The sequence below is a fragment of the Eurosta solidaginis genome, chromosome 1 (genome assembly GCF_040869045.1).
Source record: "Eurosta solidaginis isolate ZX-2024a chromosome 1, ASM4086904v1, whole genome shotgun sequence".
NCBI lineage: Eukaryota > Metazoa > Arthropoda > Insecta > Diptera > Tephritidae > Eurosta > Eurosta solidaginis.
The window spans coordinates 180,977,420-180,995,139 of record NC_090319.1 but is presented as its reverse complement, the minus strand read 5'-3'; the positions used below and the strand labels follow the sequence as shown (position 1 = coordinate 180,995,139).

Below are 17,720 nucleotides of genomic sequence, written 5' to 3'. Positions count from 1 at the left end.
TAGTGTGGGGGTCACTAAGGCGTAGAGTACGGGACGCCATTGGGCGTGAACAGCAAACAGCCACAAAAGATTTATAAAAGTTACGAGGACATCGGGTTTTGGGATCTAGCCCAGAAAATCCTGTCCGATGCAACCATCCCTTGCACGTGCCACACTGACTAGAGTATGACCGTCCTAAAAAGATTCCTTTCCGGCAAACGCAGCAAAACCATTTCTCAGGACCGGGGACAGCAGACGGGCCCGGATTGGGCTCGATACCTGCCAGGAGCAGGAGAGAATGGCGCAGTCCCGCTGCAAGGAGCTCCTAGGAGGATAACAATTTGTGGAAGGGACAAAACAAATTAAAAAAGTTACACTGAAATGACAGTCCATGTCGGAAAAATCCCGAGTCGCTCCGATACATAGAACCGACTACCTTGGGAAGCGAAGGACAGTGTTTTATCTTTTAAAAGAGTTTCGAAAGAAATGTTTAGTAACCTTTCTCCGTGATACCTATGATATGTTCATAACAACGATTTGCGAAATTTTTTTATGCGAATGAGCAAGACGAATTAAAATACACTTGCCAAGTTTGCTTGTTTGTGGCGATGTTACTGATATGCATCCAACTGCGTTGAAAATAACTATATGAAAAATTTCGTTGTGACTTAGCCAAAACTGCCTATGTGATGGGCATGACTCAACTATAACGTTAGCTCATCTCATCAGCTGATTTAGTTTCTTTTATATAACTAGAGTCAGGATTGTCAAAAGAAGATGGCAAACGCAAAATGCAACCAACATATTGAGAATATTTTCTTACAGCGTACAAGAGTTGCAAGGGTCCATATTTTCATTCCATTCCACTTGCATATTTTGACAATCTGAGAAAAGGTATGTTTTTGCTGCAGAGATGACCCAACCATATAGTTGAACCATGGTGATGGGGCTTTAATAGATGGGAAAGTCTAATCGATAATGTTGACTCTACCACCGATAGTTTGGGAAGTTGCTGTAATTCGCGCAAAATTTTTTATAGCAAAGGATATGGCTGAAAGTTTTTTTTATATTTAGGTGCGAACGGAGTTGGACTAATAAAGCTAATTACCCTTGGTCATAGACTGCATGGAACAAAGTATTTTCCTTTTTGTTATTTAAGACGGCAAAGGATATGGTAATTACATATGTTCCATTTTGAGCAAGCCTGAGGCTTATGCAGTTAATATTTTTTAGTCTGACGACGTAATAATGCACAACTTGAAGCATTCAACAGATAACTGTGTACCACATTCAGCTTCGGCGGAAGAAATGACTTCTAGGGACTACTACTTTGATTCGTATGCTCATTTTGGGATCCATGAGGAAATGCTCAAAGATGAAGTTCGCACAATTACATATCGTAATGCTATGTACCACAATAAGCACTTGTTCCGCGGCAAGGTAAGCCACTAACAGTTCTTTGATTTAGCTTTCCATTAGAGGACCCATTTTTTGTATAACAAATATTTGTGTATAGGGCCGACAAGTGCACTACGTTTAGATAATAAATATATATAAATAAGAAATGGTAGAGTTCTACTAGATTAGATAGCTTTTTAATGTTGAGCTCTTTGGATTGAATATGTAGGAGGTGTTCGGGGTTGTTGTTGTTGTTGTTGTAGCAGTGCTTCGCCCCACCTAACAGACGCGACCGATCACAAACTGTCATCAATATCCTCTAACGGGAGTCCAAGGAAACTTGCTGTTTCAACAGGGGTGGACCATAGGGAAAGGGGTGTTAGAGGCGTTGGTTCCACATTACAATTAAAGAGATGGTTGGTGTCATGTGGGGACACATTGCAAGCGGGGCATACATTTTGTATATCGGGGTTGATTCTGGATAGGTAAGAGTTTAACCTGTTACAGTATCCAGAACGAAGTTGAGCCAGAGTGACACGCGTTTCCCTGGGGAGTATGCGTTCCTCTTCCGCAAGTTTTGGATACTTTACTTTGAGTACTGGGTTCACCGGGCAATTCCCGGCATAAAGGTCCGACGCCTGTTTGTGGAGTTCACCAAGGACCTGCTTGTGTTTTTTCGCTTCATACGGCTGTGTTCTCAGATGCCGTATTTCCTCAAAATGCTTACGGAGATGACTCCTTAAGCCCCTAGGCGGTGCTGGCTCGTCAATCAGATGTCTGTTGGGATGCCCAGGTTTCTGGGTATTCAACAGGAACTGTTTGGTCAGCATCTCGTTTCTTTCCCTGATGGATTCTCGCCTCATTATGTAGATGGTGTTCTGGGGACATAAGAAGACAGCCCGTGGCAATTCTGAGAGCAGTATTTTGGCAGGCCTGTAGCTTCTTCCAGTGGGTAATTTTTAGGCTTGGCGACCATATGGGTGTCGCATAGCACGTAATCGGCTGGCTAATTGCTTTGTATGTAGTCATGAGCGTTTCTTTATCTTTTCCCCAGGTACTGCCAGCAAGGGATTTGAGGATTTTGTTACGGCTCTGAATTCTCGGAACAATTGCGGCTGCGTGCTCACCAAAATGTAGATCCTGATCAAACGTCACACCCAAGATTTTGGGGTGTAGGACAGTCGGTAGCGTAGAGCCATCGACGTGGATGTTCAAAATGGTCGACATTTGGGACGTCCATGTTGTAAATAAGGTCGCGGAAGATTTAGTCGGTGATAATGCCAGGTTTCGCGAGGCGAAAAAACTGGAGAGATCAGGGAGGTAGCCGTTTATTTTGTTGCATAGCTCATCGATCTGTGGGCCTGGGCCTGTGGCCATTACTGTGCAGTCATCGGCGTAGGAAACGATTGTGACTCCTTCCAGTGGTGAAGGTAGCTTAGATATGTAGAAATTAAACAAAAGTGGGGATAGGACACCACCCTGTGGCACCCCTTGTTTAATTCTCCTTGGCTTTGATGTTTCGTTTCTAAATAGCACCGATGCCTGCCGACCACCCAGATAATTTGCGGTCCACCTTTTAAGACATGGGGGAAGGGTAGACCCTTCCAGGTCTTGCAGTAACGAGCCATGGTTGACCGTATCAAAAGCTTTTGATAGGTCTAGCGCTACGAGTACTGTTCTATGGTGGGGGTTTTGATTTAAACCGCAATTTATCTGGGTGCTAATGGCATTTAGCGCGGAGGTAGTGCTATGGAGTTTTCTGAAGCCATGCTGATGGGAGGCTAGTTGCAAATTTGCTTGGAAATAAGGGAGCAAAATGGCTTCGAGCGTCTTTGCTACTGGCGATAGGAGAGATATCGGACGATACGACTCTCCTATGTTAGCTGGTTTACCAGGCTTTAGTAGCGGGACCACCTTGGCCATTCTCCATTTCTCGGGTATGACAAAGGTGGAAAGAGACAGGTTGAAGACCTGCGCTAAATATTTGAAACCCTCTTTCCCTAGGCTTTTAAGCATCGGCATGGCTATGCCGTCTGGGCCCACTGCTTTGGATGGTTTAGCGCGACCAATGGCGTCCTCAACCTCTTTAGCGGTGATGGTGATTGGTGACGCGCTAAATTTGTGTTTATGTGCGTGTCTGTTGGCCCTCCGTCTAACTTTGTCGACCGTGGAATGCATTATATATTGTCGGCAGAAAGCGCTCGCGCATTTTTTCGAATCCGACAGCACTTTGTCGCCAAAGGCGATGGAAACTTTGTCTTTGTGCTTGGTCGGATTCGATAGGGACTTTACGGTGGACCAAAGTTTACCCACACCGGTAGAGAGGTTACAACCTCTTAGGTGCTCCTCCCATTTCGCCCGCTTGTGTTCATCCACAAGCAATCTGATGCGTTGGTTTATATCCCTTATTTGGGGGTCGCCTGGATCAAGCTGCCTTATAAGGTCACGTTCTCTCGCTAAGTTTGCGGCCTCCGCCGGGAAGTGGGGCCGGATTTCGGGAATTCTCCCGGCGGGAATGAAACGTGCCGAGGCGGATTCAATGACCTTGCGGAAGGCACGCTCCCCTTGGCGGGCATCAGTCGGGATAGGGAGGGCAGCAAAGAGGTTGTCTGTAAAGGATTTATATTCTTCCCACTTTCCTTTTTTAAAGTTTATGAAAGTGCGTTTTTCGGTGACGATGAAGTCGGCGGTACGCTCGAGCGAAACAAGTATAGGCAGGTGGTCGGGTGCCAATGATACCATCGGCTGCCAGTTGACGCAGTTTACGAGTTCTGCGCTCACGATTGAGATATCTGGCGAACTGTGACAGCTTCCTACCATACGTGTGGGGGCGTCTCCGTTTATTGTGCAAAACGTCGTTTCTTCTATTTGATCCGCCAACATCTCGCCCCTACTGTCCGCCCGCAAATTTGAGTGCCATAGATCATGATGGGCATTGAAGTCGCCTAAAATAATGCGATTGTTTCCAGTGAGTAAGGCTCTGATATTAGGGCGGTATCCACCGGGACAACAGGTGGCAGGGGGGATGTAGATGTTGATGATTTCTAGGTTTGCATCGCCTGACCGGACAGATAGACCTTGACGTTCTAAGACGTTGTCCCTGCGGTCGATGCCAGGATCAAATATGTGATATTGCACAGAGTGGTGTATTATAAACGCGAGGCCGCCTCCATTTCCGCTCTCGCGATCTTTTCTGTGGACATTATACCCAGAGCAGGTCTGCAATGCAGATCGTGCTGTGAGTTTAGTCTCTTGAATCGCAGCAATGCGGATGTTGTGCCGCTTCATGAAATTGACTATCTCCGTAATCTTCCCAGTTAGTCCATTACAGTTTAACTGCAGAATTCTGAAGTGCATGAGGGGAGACGTCGCCACTCTGGGGGTAAGTGACGGGTGACTACGCCTGGGTTGAGGAAGGCCAGGACGCAATTGCTGTTGTGGCCCTGGGACTGGGCGTCCTTGGGCAATCATTGGGGTACCCGGATGATTTGGGTTTGCGACCTGGCAACATGGCGCGATGAAACCCGTCGAGGGGTTGCCGTCGCGGAGACCAGAACATCTAGGAAAGTGGCACCACCCAAGGCAGGAGCTGCATTGGGCGGATGTCGCAAACATATATATTCTGTGCTGGCAAACGGTGCAAACGGAGGTAGGGACTAAGAGTCTGGTTCCCTGACCTACACGATTGCTGCCGGAAAAGAGGGGGGGAGAAGACGGGGGCAGGGGCTGTTGCTCAGCATTGCTTCCGACTCTACTACGAAGATTGTAGTTATGAGTGGTAGCAGCTGTTTGAGCAGCGGGGCTGCTGGAAGGTAATGGGGGGGCGCTTAGACGTAGACTACGGGGCGCCCTTGGGCGTGAACAGCAAGGAGCCACAAAAGATTTATAAAAGTTACGTGGACGTCGGGTTTTGGGATCAAGCCCAGAACAACCTGTCCGATGCAACCATCCCTTACACGAGACACACTGAACAGAGTATGACCGTCCTAAAAAGATTCTTTTCCGGCAGATGCAGCAAAACCATTTCTCAGGACCGGGGTCAGGAGACGGACCCGGATTGGATTCGATACCTTCCCGGAGCAAGAGAATATGGAGCAGTCCTGCTGCAAGGAGCTGCTGGGAGGATGACAATTTGTGGGAGGGACGAAACAAATTAAATGGGGTTACACTGAAATGACAGTCCTTGGTCGGGAAAAATCCCGAGTCGCTCCGGTACATAGAACCGACTGCCTTGGGAAGCGAGGTGTTCGGGGTCATAAGTAGGCATCCTGGGGCAGTTGTGGCTGATTGAAGCTTTTTCCAGTATGTCGTTTCGTGACCATGCAACCATATTGGTCACGAGTAGGACATAAGCGGCCGGCCAATTGCTTTGTACGTCGTTGGCAACATTTCCTTACCTTTTTTAACCCGTTTTTTTATCCTATGCTGCTCTGACAACCACTTTAAAATAAATTTTATTTCATTTATTAAAATTATATATTAGTCCAATAAAATCCTGAGTAAAAGTCTAGTTGAGGGGTCGACTGCTGGTACGCTACCAAAAATGTCGAGGTAATTGTGCAGTTAGGACCCCACCCTTGGCTTAACAACCAAACTGACAGATAGCTTAAATGAAACTCTCTCTTCGCCTCTACTGTCGCGCCTTTTATGCTTTTTGATTTCTCATTGCATACTTCCAGGCTTCCATTCCAGAACTTACTAGTTAGTTTCAGCTACAAAATTGCCAGCCACAACTACGTTTATAAATTCTCATTTTAGTAATACTTGCACACATTATTGCCCTCTTGTGACAACTCAGATAAGATATATGCATGTGTTTGTGCATTGGTTCTCCGCTGCTCGTATACGTACATATGTGTAGACGCAATTATTGATTCGTTTATGTAGATACATAATGATTGAATTATTGATGTGAATTCACGTCACTGCTTAGCATCGGCCTGGAGATGGCAGTACCCCTTAGTGTTGCTCATATTCATAACACTGCCCTCCACCTAAGTCTGATCGTCCCGATCAGACAAATCTCTCGATCTAAACGTTGACAGCCTTTCCAAATGTACCACTCTTCTACTTCTTGGTTTCCCAGTGGTTTGTATGCGGTAGATGGTATCATTGATCTTCTTCACAACTTTGTACGAGCCGTCCCAACTGCACCGAATCTTGGATGGAACACCTTTCCGCCGGTGAGGGTTGTATAACAGCACCAAATCTCCCTCCAAGAAACCTTCAGAATTTTTGTTCTCATTGTACCTGCGTTTCATCTTACTACTCTTTATTCTTGATCGTTCCCTCGCACTCTGTTGTTTGGCCAATGAACTTTTTCGCAGAGCTTGCACTTGGCGGATTGACTTTGCATCATCATTATCGTCTGGACGTTTCACAACAGTAGTGCGGGCTCGTTTGAAACCACCCTTGCATTCTTTCTGAAAAATTCTTTCAGTCGTTTTAGTGCGTCCAATAGGGTTTGTCGATGCCGGTCTATTTCTCACAGGTACTTTTAATTTCGCTTTATTTGGCCCATTCGATCCATCAACCTTTCCTTTTGACTTTCGTGGCCTTTGTCGAGTCTTCTCCACCATTACTCGATTACTACTGAACCCTTTCCCCAACTTGAAGTTAAGCGGTATATCCTGGTTCCCATAACGCATCACCCTTTTCTGCATATCGATCTTGATGTCATGGTCCCAAGAAGTCCACTCCCAATATGACTTCATCAACGATCTCCGCCACAACGAATTTGTGTAAAACCATAACCTCTCCAATTAAGACTTCGCAGATAACTTATCCCCGGACTTGGTTATACTCGCCAGTGACCGTACGCAACCTCGCTCCAGGTAATCACTTTACTCTCCTGTAGACGAAATCAGATCGAATCAAGGAATGAGATGCGCCCGAATCTACAGTTAGTACATGTTCTTTACCATCAACATTCCCTCTGACGGTAAGACTGCTCGATTTTCTACCAATTTGCAACACATATCACAGGGCATTCAATAGCTGGATCTAGCTCTCGATCTCTACCTCTTACTCGCTCTTGCTCATCTCCTCCAGCTTTGCGTTTACAGCCACCCACATTGTTGGAACTATTAGGACCAAGATCGTAATGACGTACAATGTGACCGGGCTTCCCGCATTTGAAGCATTTGATAACTTTTTCACTCCGCATTTGCGATCCTTTCAGCGCCTCTAATATTGCGTCTACCCACTCTGGCCTTTCTACTTCCACACGGCGTGCTTTGAAAACTGGCTTACACAGAAGCGACGCTGTTTCCTGAATCAGAGCATGTGATACCGTTTCTTATGAATGTTGGCTTGGGGTTTGCGTATGTGGCTTGCTTCGTTCCGACGTCCCATATGCCATTTATAAAACTCTGGATTTTTTCCATCTTGGTGTACTCCACGGGTACGTCCGCATTTGCCAAATGAGCCAACCTTTCAACATCCGAAGCAAACTCTCATTAGCTTTTTGGTAACGGTTTTGCAATTCTATTTGATACATTTGTTTCCTGCGTTCGCTTCCGTATCTTCGTTCTGCAGCAGCCATCAATGCGTCATAACTGTTCCGTTCGTACTCTGGAATAGTCTGTAAGATTTCGGCAGCTGGTTCTTTCAATGCTACGAAGAGTGCGGTAACTTTATCTTCCACATTCCAGTTGTTCACTGCTGCGGTCTTCTCAAACTGTAGCTTAAAGACCTGGAAAGGAACAGAACCGTCAAAGGATGGTGTTTTTACCTTCGTATTGCTTGCTGAAATAACTGAGCGATTTAGTTGCAGCTCCTGTATACGACCTCTTAAAGCATCTACCTCAGCCTCGATTTTGTTCTCAAACTGCATTACTTTTTCGTCCATACGGGCTTCTAGTTGTACAGAGATCTGCGATGATACCTGTGCTGAAATTTGTCCCGACATTTCGGATATACGTGCCTCCTGTGCTTCAATCCTGGATGCTATTTCTGGCGACATTTCGGATATACTTGCCTCCTGTGTTTCAATCATGGATGTTATTTGTGACGACATTTCGGATATACGTGTCTCCTGTGATTCCATTTGGGATACCATATAGGTCTTCTGTTCTGCCAGTTGAGTTTCCATCTTGGATGTAATACGTGTCTCCTGTGATTCCAGTTGGGATGTTAAACGTGTCTCCTGTTCTGCCAGTTGAGATGACACTGTCGTTGTTTGAGCAGATATAGCAGCTTAAATCATGTTCAAGTCTGTGCTCGTAACTGTCTGGGGTGTTTCTTCCATTTTTGTTGTTTCCTCGCCATCAATAAGGTGAAAGTCATACTCTTGCACGTCAATTCCTTCTAATTCCATTGCCTGCCGTAGTCATTCTTGTAGTCGGTTGTATTGAATTTACGGCTCTCCAACTCCTTCTTCAGTTGCTGGACCTTCAATTCACTTAGCTTTGGCATGTCCAAGTTGTATTCGAAGTCTTCGGAATTTATTCAATAATCCCACTTCTGACACCAATTGTAACGAATTTACTTGCAAATCCCTTATTTGCAACCTTCTGCTGAGTTCGAATCACTAAACTGTTGAATAAATAACTCCAATATTGAATAATAGAAAAATGGCCTTTATTAAAGTACTTCACAATAACAATTATACTTTGCAACTAGCTGACTTAACAACCAAACTGACAGATAGCTTAAACGAAACTCTCTCTTCGCCTCTACTGTCGCGCCTTTTATACTTTTTGATTTCTCATTGCATACTTCCAGGCTTTCCCATTCCAGAACTTAACAGTTAGTTTCAGCTACAAAATCGCCAGCCACAACTACGTTTATAACTTCTCATTTGAGTAATACTTGCACAAACTATTGCCCTCTCTTGTGACAACTCAGATAAGATATATGCATGTGTTTGTGCTTTGGTTCTCTGCTGCTCGTATACGTACATATAATAATTTATTTATTTACGGTCTTTAAGACCTAGTTCAAGGTAAAAAAAAAAAAAATATATATATATATAAATAAATGGTATACATTACATGCTTAATGACTTACAGTATAAAAATAATTTTGCTTTAAACTTATTAATATTTTCACAGTCTTTTATCGCATTTGGTAATTCATTGTACATTTTATAACCTATATATTCTAAAGTCTTCTTCGCGAACTCCGTTCTTACTCTAGGCAGTCTTATATTTCCGCTGCTTCTAGTTCCATAGTTATGTATTTCATGATTAAAATGTATTCTCCCGTTCAGATAATTCGGTGTTATTCCTAATTTCATATGATGTATAAATTTCAATGTGAAATAATATGTCGACTGTTTTACACTGAGCCAGTTTAACATATTTAGCATTGTAGTTTTTGGTGTTCTAAGCGAACATTTTAAAATTAATCGCATTGCCTTGTTTTGTTGTATCTGCAGTTTTTTTATTTGTGTGTAATTTGCTAATAGCAGGATTGTTGGACAATAGATAAAGTGCGGTTCAATAATTGATCGATACACTAATAATTTGTGTCGTTGACTAATATATTTACAAGTTCTGTACATAAAACCAAATTTTTTGCAATTTTGTTTTCTAAATAACTTATGTGTTCTCCAAATCTAAGGTTTTTGTCGATCCAGACTCCTAGGTATTTGATCTTGTCTACTTGCTGAATTTCAACATTTCTTATCTTCAGAGTAATATTGCTAAGGTTATTGGCACCCATAATGCTTTGATTTTTGCAAAATATCATACTTTTGGTTTTATCCACGTTCACTTTCAACTTTCTATGGCATAGCAATTTGTAAAGGGAGTCTAAGTCTTCTTGCATTTTCGATACCGCAAAGCCCGCACTTCTTTCACTAATGGTTATCAATGCATCATCCGCAAATAGTCGAATATTGCAATATTTCAAGCATTCTTTAATATCGTTAATATATATTGTAAACAATAGCGGTGCCAATACTGAACCTTGCGGTAGCCCAATATGTACATCAGCAACCGGTGAAACTGCACTTCCAATTATCGTCTTCTGTTTTCTATTACTCAAATAGCTTCTGAACCATTGCAAGGATTTTCCTCTTATCCCATTATTAAACATAACATTCAGCAGCTCCTCTCTATCCACAGTTTCAAAAGCACGTTTTAAGTCTAAAAAGACTGAGATCACAACTTTCTTATCAGTTATATCCTCTTTCCATTCCGCAATAACCATATTCAGTGCGGTTTCGCAAGAATGGCTTTTCCTAAACCCAGATTGTTCAGGTATAATAATTTGGTATTTATCTAGATATGCCTCTAATTGATTTTTAACCACCGTTTCCATAATTTTTTCATCTGCGGGTAGCGTATTAATTGGGCGCAGTTCCTCTGGCCTTACTGTATTTTTGACTTTTTCCGCAGGTACTATAGTTGATACTTTCCAGCAATTTGGAACAATGCTACTGTTTATTGATTCATTTATTATATCTTTGTAGAAGTGAGCAATGTAAATCATGGCATCTTTAAATACCCCCTCCGACAAAAGCTTTTTTCCACAATATTTGTTTCTAAAAGATTTAGTAATGTTCATTATATCATCTAACTCTACGTCGGTGAATTGAAAAGTTTCAATTGCATTATTAACACTTGTTTCTGCCGCAATCGGAATTATTTCAATGCTATCATTAATTTCAGCTATGCTCTGTACAAAAAATGTATTTAGGGAATTGGCTATATCGTATTCCTTCTCGAGGCATTCACCGTTAATTACTATTTTGTAGACGCAATTATTGATTCGTTTATGTAGATACATAATGATTGAATTATTCGTGTGAATTCACGTCACTGCTTAGCATCGGCCAGTACCCCTTAGTGTTGCTAATATTCGTAACAATACAATTTGATATTCAGGAATTAGTGAAAAAAAAGTTGTCTAATTTCTCTAATTAATATGCAATTAGGTAATAAAAATACAGAAAATACACTGTAATCACTTGAATCGCTGTTGAAGAAAAACACCTGATGGTGAAGAGTGCTGCTAGATGAGCAATAATAGAAATTAACTGAATAAGAAATTACTCTTGCTTTTCTCAAGTCATCTGCGTAGAACACCCTTAGCAGATCCAATACCGGCTGCGCCATGTACAGTAATTCTGCGTAGAAGGACATCACCGTGGCGGTAGCCACGGTTATACCACACACCCGGACTTGGCATGGCGTAGCCCAGGGTTATTTTTTATAAGCGCCGCCGAAGGCCGCCTATGCAGAAAGGTGTTCTACGCAGAATTACTGTGCATGGCGCAGCCGGCGTTGGATCGGCTAACATAACAATAAACATAAGAGTTAGAATGTAATATCAGTTCGTTCTTACTTACTTACTTAATTGGCGCTTAACCGTCTAAACGGTTATGGCCGTCCAACAAGGCGCGCCAGTCGCTCCTTCTCTCCGCCATCCGGCGCCAATTGGTCACACCAAAGGAGTTTAAATCGTTTTCCACCTGGTCCTTCCAACGGAGTGGGGGCCGCCCTCTACCTCTGCTTCCATAGGCGGGTTCCGATAGAAACACTTTCTTGGCCGGAGCATCATCTTTCATTCGCATAACATGGCCTAGCCAGCGCAGCCGCTGCGTTTTAATTCGCTGGACTATGTTGATGTCTGCGTATAGCTCGTACAGCTCATCATTAAATATTCTTCGGTACTCGCTATGGCCAACGCGTAGAGGTCCATACATCTTTCGAAGAACTTTTCTCTCGAACACTCCCAAAGCCGCTTCATCTGCTGTTGTCATGGTCCATGATTCTGCCCCATATAGCAGGACGGGTACGATAAGTGACTTGTAGAGTATGGTTTTCGTTCGCCGAGAGAGGACTTTACTTTTGAATTGCCTACCTAGTCCAAAGTAGCATTTATTGGCAAGATTGATTCTTCGCTGGATTTCAGTGCTGATGTTGTTGCTAGTGTTGATGCTGGTTCCCAAATAAACGAAGTCTTTTGCTATTTCGAAATTATGGCTGCCAACAGTAGCGTGGTTGCCAAGGCGCATATGCGATGACTCTTTGCTCGATAACAGCAGGTACTTCGTTTTGTCCTCATTCACCATCAAACCCATCTTTACCGCTTCTTTTTCCAGTTTGGAGTAAGCAGAACTAACAGCGCGGGTGTTTAGGCCGATGATATCAATGTCTCCAGCATATGCCAGTAATTGCACGCTTTTATAGTATATTGTTCCAGTGCGGTTAAGTTCTGCAGCTAGTAAAATTTTCTCCAGCATCAAATTAAATAAATCGCACGATAGGGGGTCACCCTGTCTGAAACCTCGTTCAGTTTCGAACGGCTCGGAGAGGTCCTTCCCAATTCTGACTGAGCTGATGGTGTTGCTCAACGTCATTTTGCACAGCCGTATAAGTTTTGCGGGGAAACCAAATTCAGACATAGCGGCATATAGGCAGCTCCTTTTCGTGCTGTCGAAGGTGGCTTTAAAGTCGACGAAGAGGTGATGTGTGTCGATTCTCTTTTCACGGGTTTTTTCCAAGATTTGGCGCATTGTGAAAATCTGGTCGATGGTAGATTTACCAGGTCTGAAGCCGCACTTATAAGGTCCAATCAGCCGGTTCACGGTGGGCTTCAATCTTTCGCACAATACACTTGAAAGGACCTTATATGCGATATTAAGAAGGCTGATTCCACGATAGTTGGTGCATTTTGCAGTATTCCCCTTTTTGTGGACTGGGCAAAGAACACTTAGATTCCAACCATCGGGCATGCTTTCGTCCGCCCATATTTTGCTAAAAAGCTGTTGCATGCCCCTTACATACTCCTCGCCGCCGAACTAGAATAGCGCCGCAGGCAATCCATCAGCGCCCACGGCCTTGTTGGTTTTCAATCTGGTTATTGCTATTCTAACTTCATCATAATCGGGCGGGGGGACATATATTCCATCATCATCGATTGCGGGATCGGGTTCTTCATCTGCGCGGTGAATTGCTGCCTCCATTTGGGAGAGCAGAGAAGTATTCCCTCCATAATCTAAGCACTCTCTGGACATCAGTTACAAGGTCGCCGTTTTCATTCCTACAGGAGTTTGCCCCGGTCTTAAAACCTTTCGTCTGTCGCGGTTTTTTTTGGTAGAATTTTAGGACGTTATTCCTGGTGGCTAGCAGCTCAAGCTCCTCGCACTCATGCCTTTCTGCTTCTGCTTTTTTCTTCCTGAAAAGGCGTCTCGCTTCCCTTTTCAACTCACGATAGTGTTCACACACTCCTCTTGTCGCGCTCGCTTTTAACGTAGCCCTGTAGGCAGCGTCTTTTCTTTCGGTTGCAACGCGGCATTCTTCATCGTACCAGTTGTTTTTTCGTGGCCGCCGGTAACCAATTTTTTCCTCGGCGGCAGTACGAAGTGCTTTGGAGATATGCTCCCACTGCTCCTGTATTCCTTCAGGATGAAATGTGCTCTCAGAGAGCAGGTGTGAGAGTCGAGTTGCGAAATCATTGGCAGTCTGTTGTGATTGAAACTTTTCGACGTCTAGCTTTCCTTGTGTTTTTTGTTTCTTGGTTTTAGCCGCGTTGAGGGGGGGTGCGTATTTTGGCTGCAACGAGATAATGGTCCGAGTCGATGTTAGGTCCTCGGATCGTGCGCACATCTAAAACACTGGAGGCATGCGGTCCGTCTATCACAACGTGATCGATCTGATTGCGAGTATTTCGATCAGGAGACAGCCATGTAGCTTGATGTATCTTTTTATGCATGAACCTCGTGCTGGATATGACCATGTTTCGAGCACCGGCAAAGTCAATCAGCCTCAGTCCGTTAGGAGAAGTTTCATTGTGTATGTATGTATTTATTTGAAAATTTGTTCCTAGCACAACAATTTTGACAAATTATTTAACAGTGCTAGTAATGAATAGCATGACCTATAAAAATTGAACATTTATAATAATAATAATAAATTAGATTAATCAAACCAAATCAAATACAACGGATAATAGTGAAATATTTATGTATGTAAATGTAAATCTTAAAACTAAAGAAAAGTAATTAATAAATATTAAAAGACAGCAGTAGTGATGCTAACCTTTGGCTGGTTATAGATCGAATAGTATTTAACAAATAAAGGAAGAAGACACAGAGAAAAGAAAAGGACTTAGAAATGAACATTTTAACAACAACAATTTGAGATCCAGTTTAAGAGTCGTTAAAAAATGATGTTAGCTCTTTTTTGAAGTGCAGAGCATTACTTAAGAGTCGAAGACTTGTAGATAGGGAGCTCCAAAGACGTATTGCAGTAACAAAGAATTGGCGCTCAGAGGTTAGCGTGCGGTATCTAATGTGCTTAAGAAGAAGCACCGATCTTGATGATTGCAGAAAAATAAGCTTACGATATAGATAGTCAGGTTCCTTCGTGTGTATCAACTTATGGAGGAAGGACAGTGTTTTGACTTTTAAAAGATTTTCGAAAGAAATGTTTAGCAACCTTTCAGCATGTTGTGATACGTGGTCAAGTCTTTTCAACCCATAAACATATCTAGCAATGTTGTTGTAAACAACATTTAGTTTGTTCTTGCACAGATAGTCACAGTTTGAGTAAATCACACAACCATGGAGTAGCGTAGGTATTAAGTACGCTTTAGCCAGAAGTAGTCTTATGTGCAAAGGCGTGAAATACTGTGTTAACCATAGTGTACGAAGCATTCCATACACTTTTCCAAGTGTTCTAAAAAATATGGTCTTTCCATGTCAATGTTTTGTTAAAAATTACACCTAAGTTTCTCGCCGTATCTACGTATTCTATAACGGAATTGTCGAACACTACATTCTCTAAATCATTAGTGGGTAGAGACCTTCTATGAATAACAATACATTTTGACTTATTCGGGTTTATACATAAGCCATTCATATTAGCCCATGAAAATATTTGATTCAAATGGTGGTTTAAGTTACTTATGCACAATCTAGTTTGATCACGAGGGCAACACGTAAACAACTACCCATCATCAGCGTAGATATGAACATTACAATACTTAAGGACATCGGGTAAGTCATTGATATACAGAAAAAATAACAGAGGACCCAGAATAGGGCCTTGAGGGACGCCTCTTAAGACATGTAGGAAGTCAGACTTTTCGCCATCTATATATACTGCTTGAGTCCTATCGCCAAGATATGATCTTATAAGGGCAACTGCATGACCAGAGAAGTTAAATAAGTTTACCAGCTTCCTACAGAGCAGAGTGTTGTCTACAGAACCAAAAGCTTTAGAGTGGTCAAGAAGTGTTAAGAAAGCAATGTAACTTTCATCCACTCGCTCACGAATTTCTTCTGTCACGGATAATAGTGCCGTTGTACAGCTCCGCTTTGACCTGAAACCGGACTGACTGTCTGATAGGAGCTTGTATTCATGTACATATGATACGAATTGGCCATGTAGAATAAGTTCAACGACCTTAGAGAGGAAAGGGAGTATGGCTATTGGTCGATACTCATTATTTTGTTTACGGATTGGAATAACTTTTGCAGCTTTTCAGTATATTGGGAAGACACCGGTCGTCAAAATTGAGTTGACCAAGTAAGTAATGTGGGGAAGGATTTTGGGAAGAATGACTTTTAAAAACTTTGAACATATACCATCAAGCCCCATTGCGTTAGACTTCACAGATAGTATGGCTTGGACAACATCACAATTATCGACACAAACAAACTCGAAATGGCTAGCTGTTTAGCAATCAAAAATTGATGGAAAAAGGACGGAGTAACGAATTTTTGAATTTGAAGAAAAACAGTTTTTCAACAATAACTTGAAAATTTCGGGGTTTTAAAAAATTTTGAAACACGGCATCTTGATCTACTCATCAAGACCTACAACGGACACTAGGTCGCTATTAAAGTTCAAAATCAGTGTAGCACAGTGTTATTAATAGCACAGTGCGAAACTGATTAAATATGCATTTAATTTAAAACAAATGTTTTTGGTGCTACTAAAGCTACATTCCAAGTACATTTTTACAACATCGGCACAGGCATGCATGCTAAAGTGATTACATCGAAGGAAAATATCGTTGATAAATAAGCTAAATAGTAAGGGGTCCAAGGATGGATCACGGTGGAACTCCCATGTTTTAATAGTTTTGACATTTCGTAGCTCATGTCCACTCTGTGGCATCTACCTGTAAAATAGCTATTCATAACCTTCACTGCATTTTCACCCAATCCCAAGAAAAATTCTCTAAGCTTACTGCAAAGTATGAGGTGATTTACCAGATCTAATAGACCTAGCAGCGTCAGATCATTTTTATCAAACGGCATCCGTATATCATCCAAAACTTTTAACAACGTAGCGGATCAATTATGATTGCCCCTAAATCCGGATTGGTGCGGTGAATGCAGTTTCTAATTTTGGACATGAATTGTGATTTGCTCCGCTAGTATACTTCAAAAACCTTAGACGGTGCAGGTAAAATAGTTATAGGTCGAAAGTCACTTGGTGGATTTGGATTTGGATTTTCCCACACGTTCAGGAACATGATTATTATATGCTTTTAGGATTTCAGTGTTCAAAAAACTAATATCGTTTTCTTTTCTGGCAAAAGTGTTACGCTTTTTGGAAGCCGCACAAGGGTTGTAAATATATTTTGTTCTATTCTAAAAAGCAGGTAACGCCTTTACGGGGTATTTAGTTCTTTTGTGAAAATTGTTGGCTGCTCGCAACGCAAAAGCGTTATATTATTTTCACACAGACGGCTTATTGAATAATAAAGGCAGTTTTCTACATTAAGACGATTATTGAGCTCAATCTTCCCTACAAAATTCGAATCTATAATTATTTCATTAGTAGCTAATCGAATGCCTAATGAAGTCAAAAGCACAATGCAACTCTGTTGGGAGCGTTCAGTTTCTTAGTTTTTGGTGTGTTCAGTGCTTAAAAATGTCATTTGTCAAAGTAAATGTCATTGTCTGCATGGCGGAACGATACAAGGTGGCCGCATCGAACAGCTGATTATAACCTTTTTTTATTTGATTTGATACATCAACTTCCGGCGCAGTACGATTTTGACATTTGTCCATCGAATTTACAAAAACAAAGTACATGGAATTCTTATTTATGTATGTAGGTATGTCACCATGCTGCCACCTTGCATCGTTCCGCCATGATTGTCTGTCATATAGCATTGTCACTTTATTCGCTTGACATTTCATCCTTCATACTAATCGAGCAGTTACTTCTGTGTGAAAGCAAAAAATTTACGATTTCATTAGAAGGTGAAATGAGATCATTAAGTTTCTGTGTGAAAACAGTATTACACTTTTACCCTGCATAAAATGGCGGTGTGGCAGTGCAACTCTGCTAAACCAACTGATCGTGCCGTTTTCAATCGCAGTAGAACTGTACCAACATTGAAAACAGTTTACTCTTGACAGATCAGAAAAT

At 42.2% G+C, this 17,720-nt stretch overlaps 1 protein-coding gene across 1 annotated transcript in view; it reads left to right on the top strand.

The window, feature by feature from the left end:
- The first annotated feature begins 967 nt into the window (after window positions 1-967).
- The window catches only part of Art1 (arginine methyltransferase 1), a 170,363-nt gene continuing 153,610 nt past the window's right edge, over window positions 968-17,720 (top strand). Inside the window, exons 1-2 of the mRNA XM_067760038.1 lie at window positions 968-1,153; window positions 1,213-1,419. Coding sequence (XP_067616139.1) covers window positions 1,151-1,153; window positions 1,213-1,419 — 210 coding nt within the window. The 5' untranslated portion in view covers window positions 968-1,150. The remainder of the gene's footprint in view (window positions 1,154-1,212; window positions 1,420-17,720) is intronic.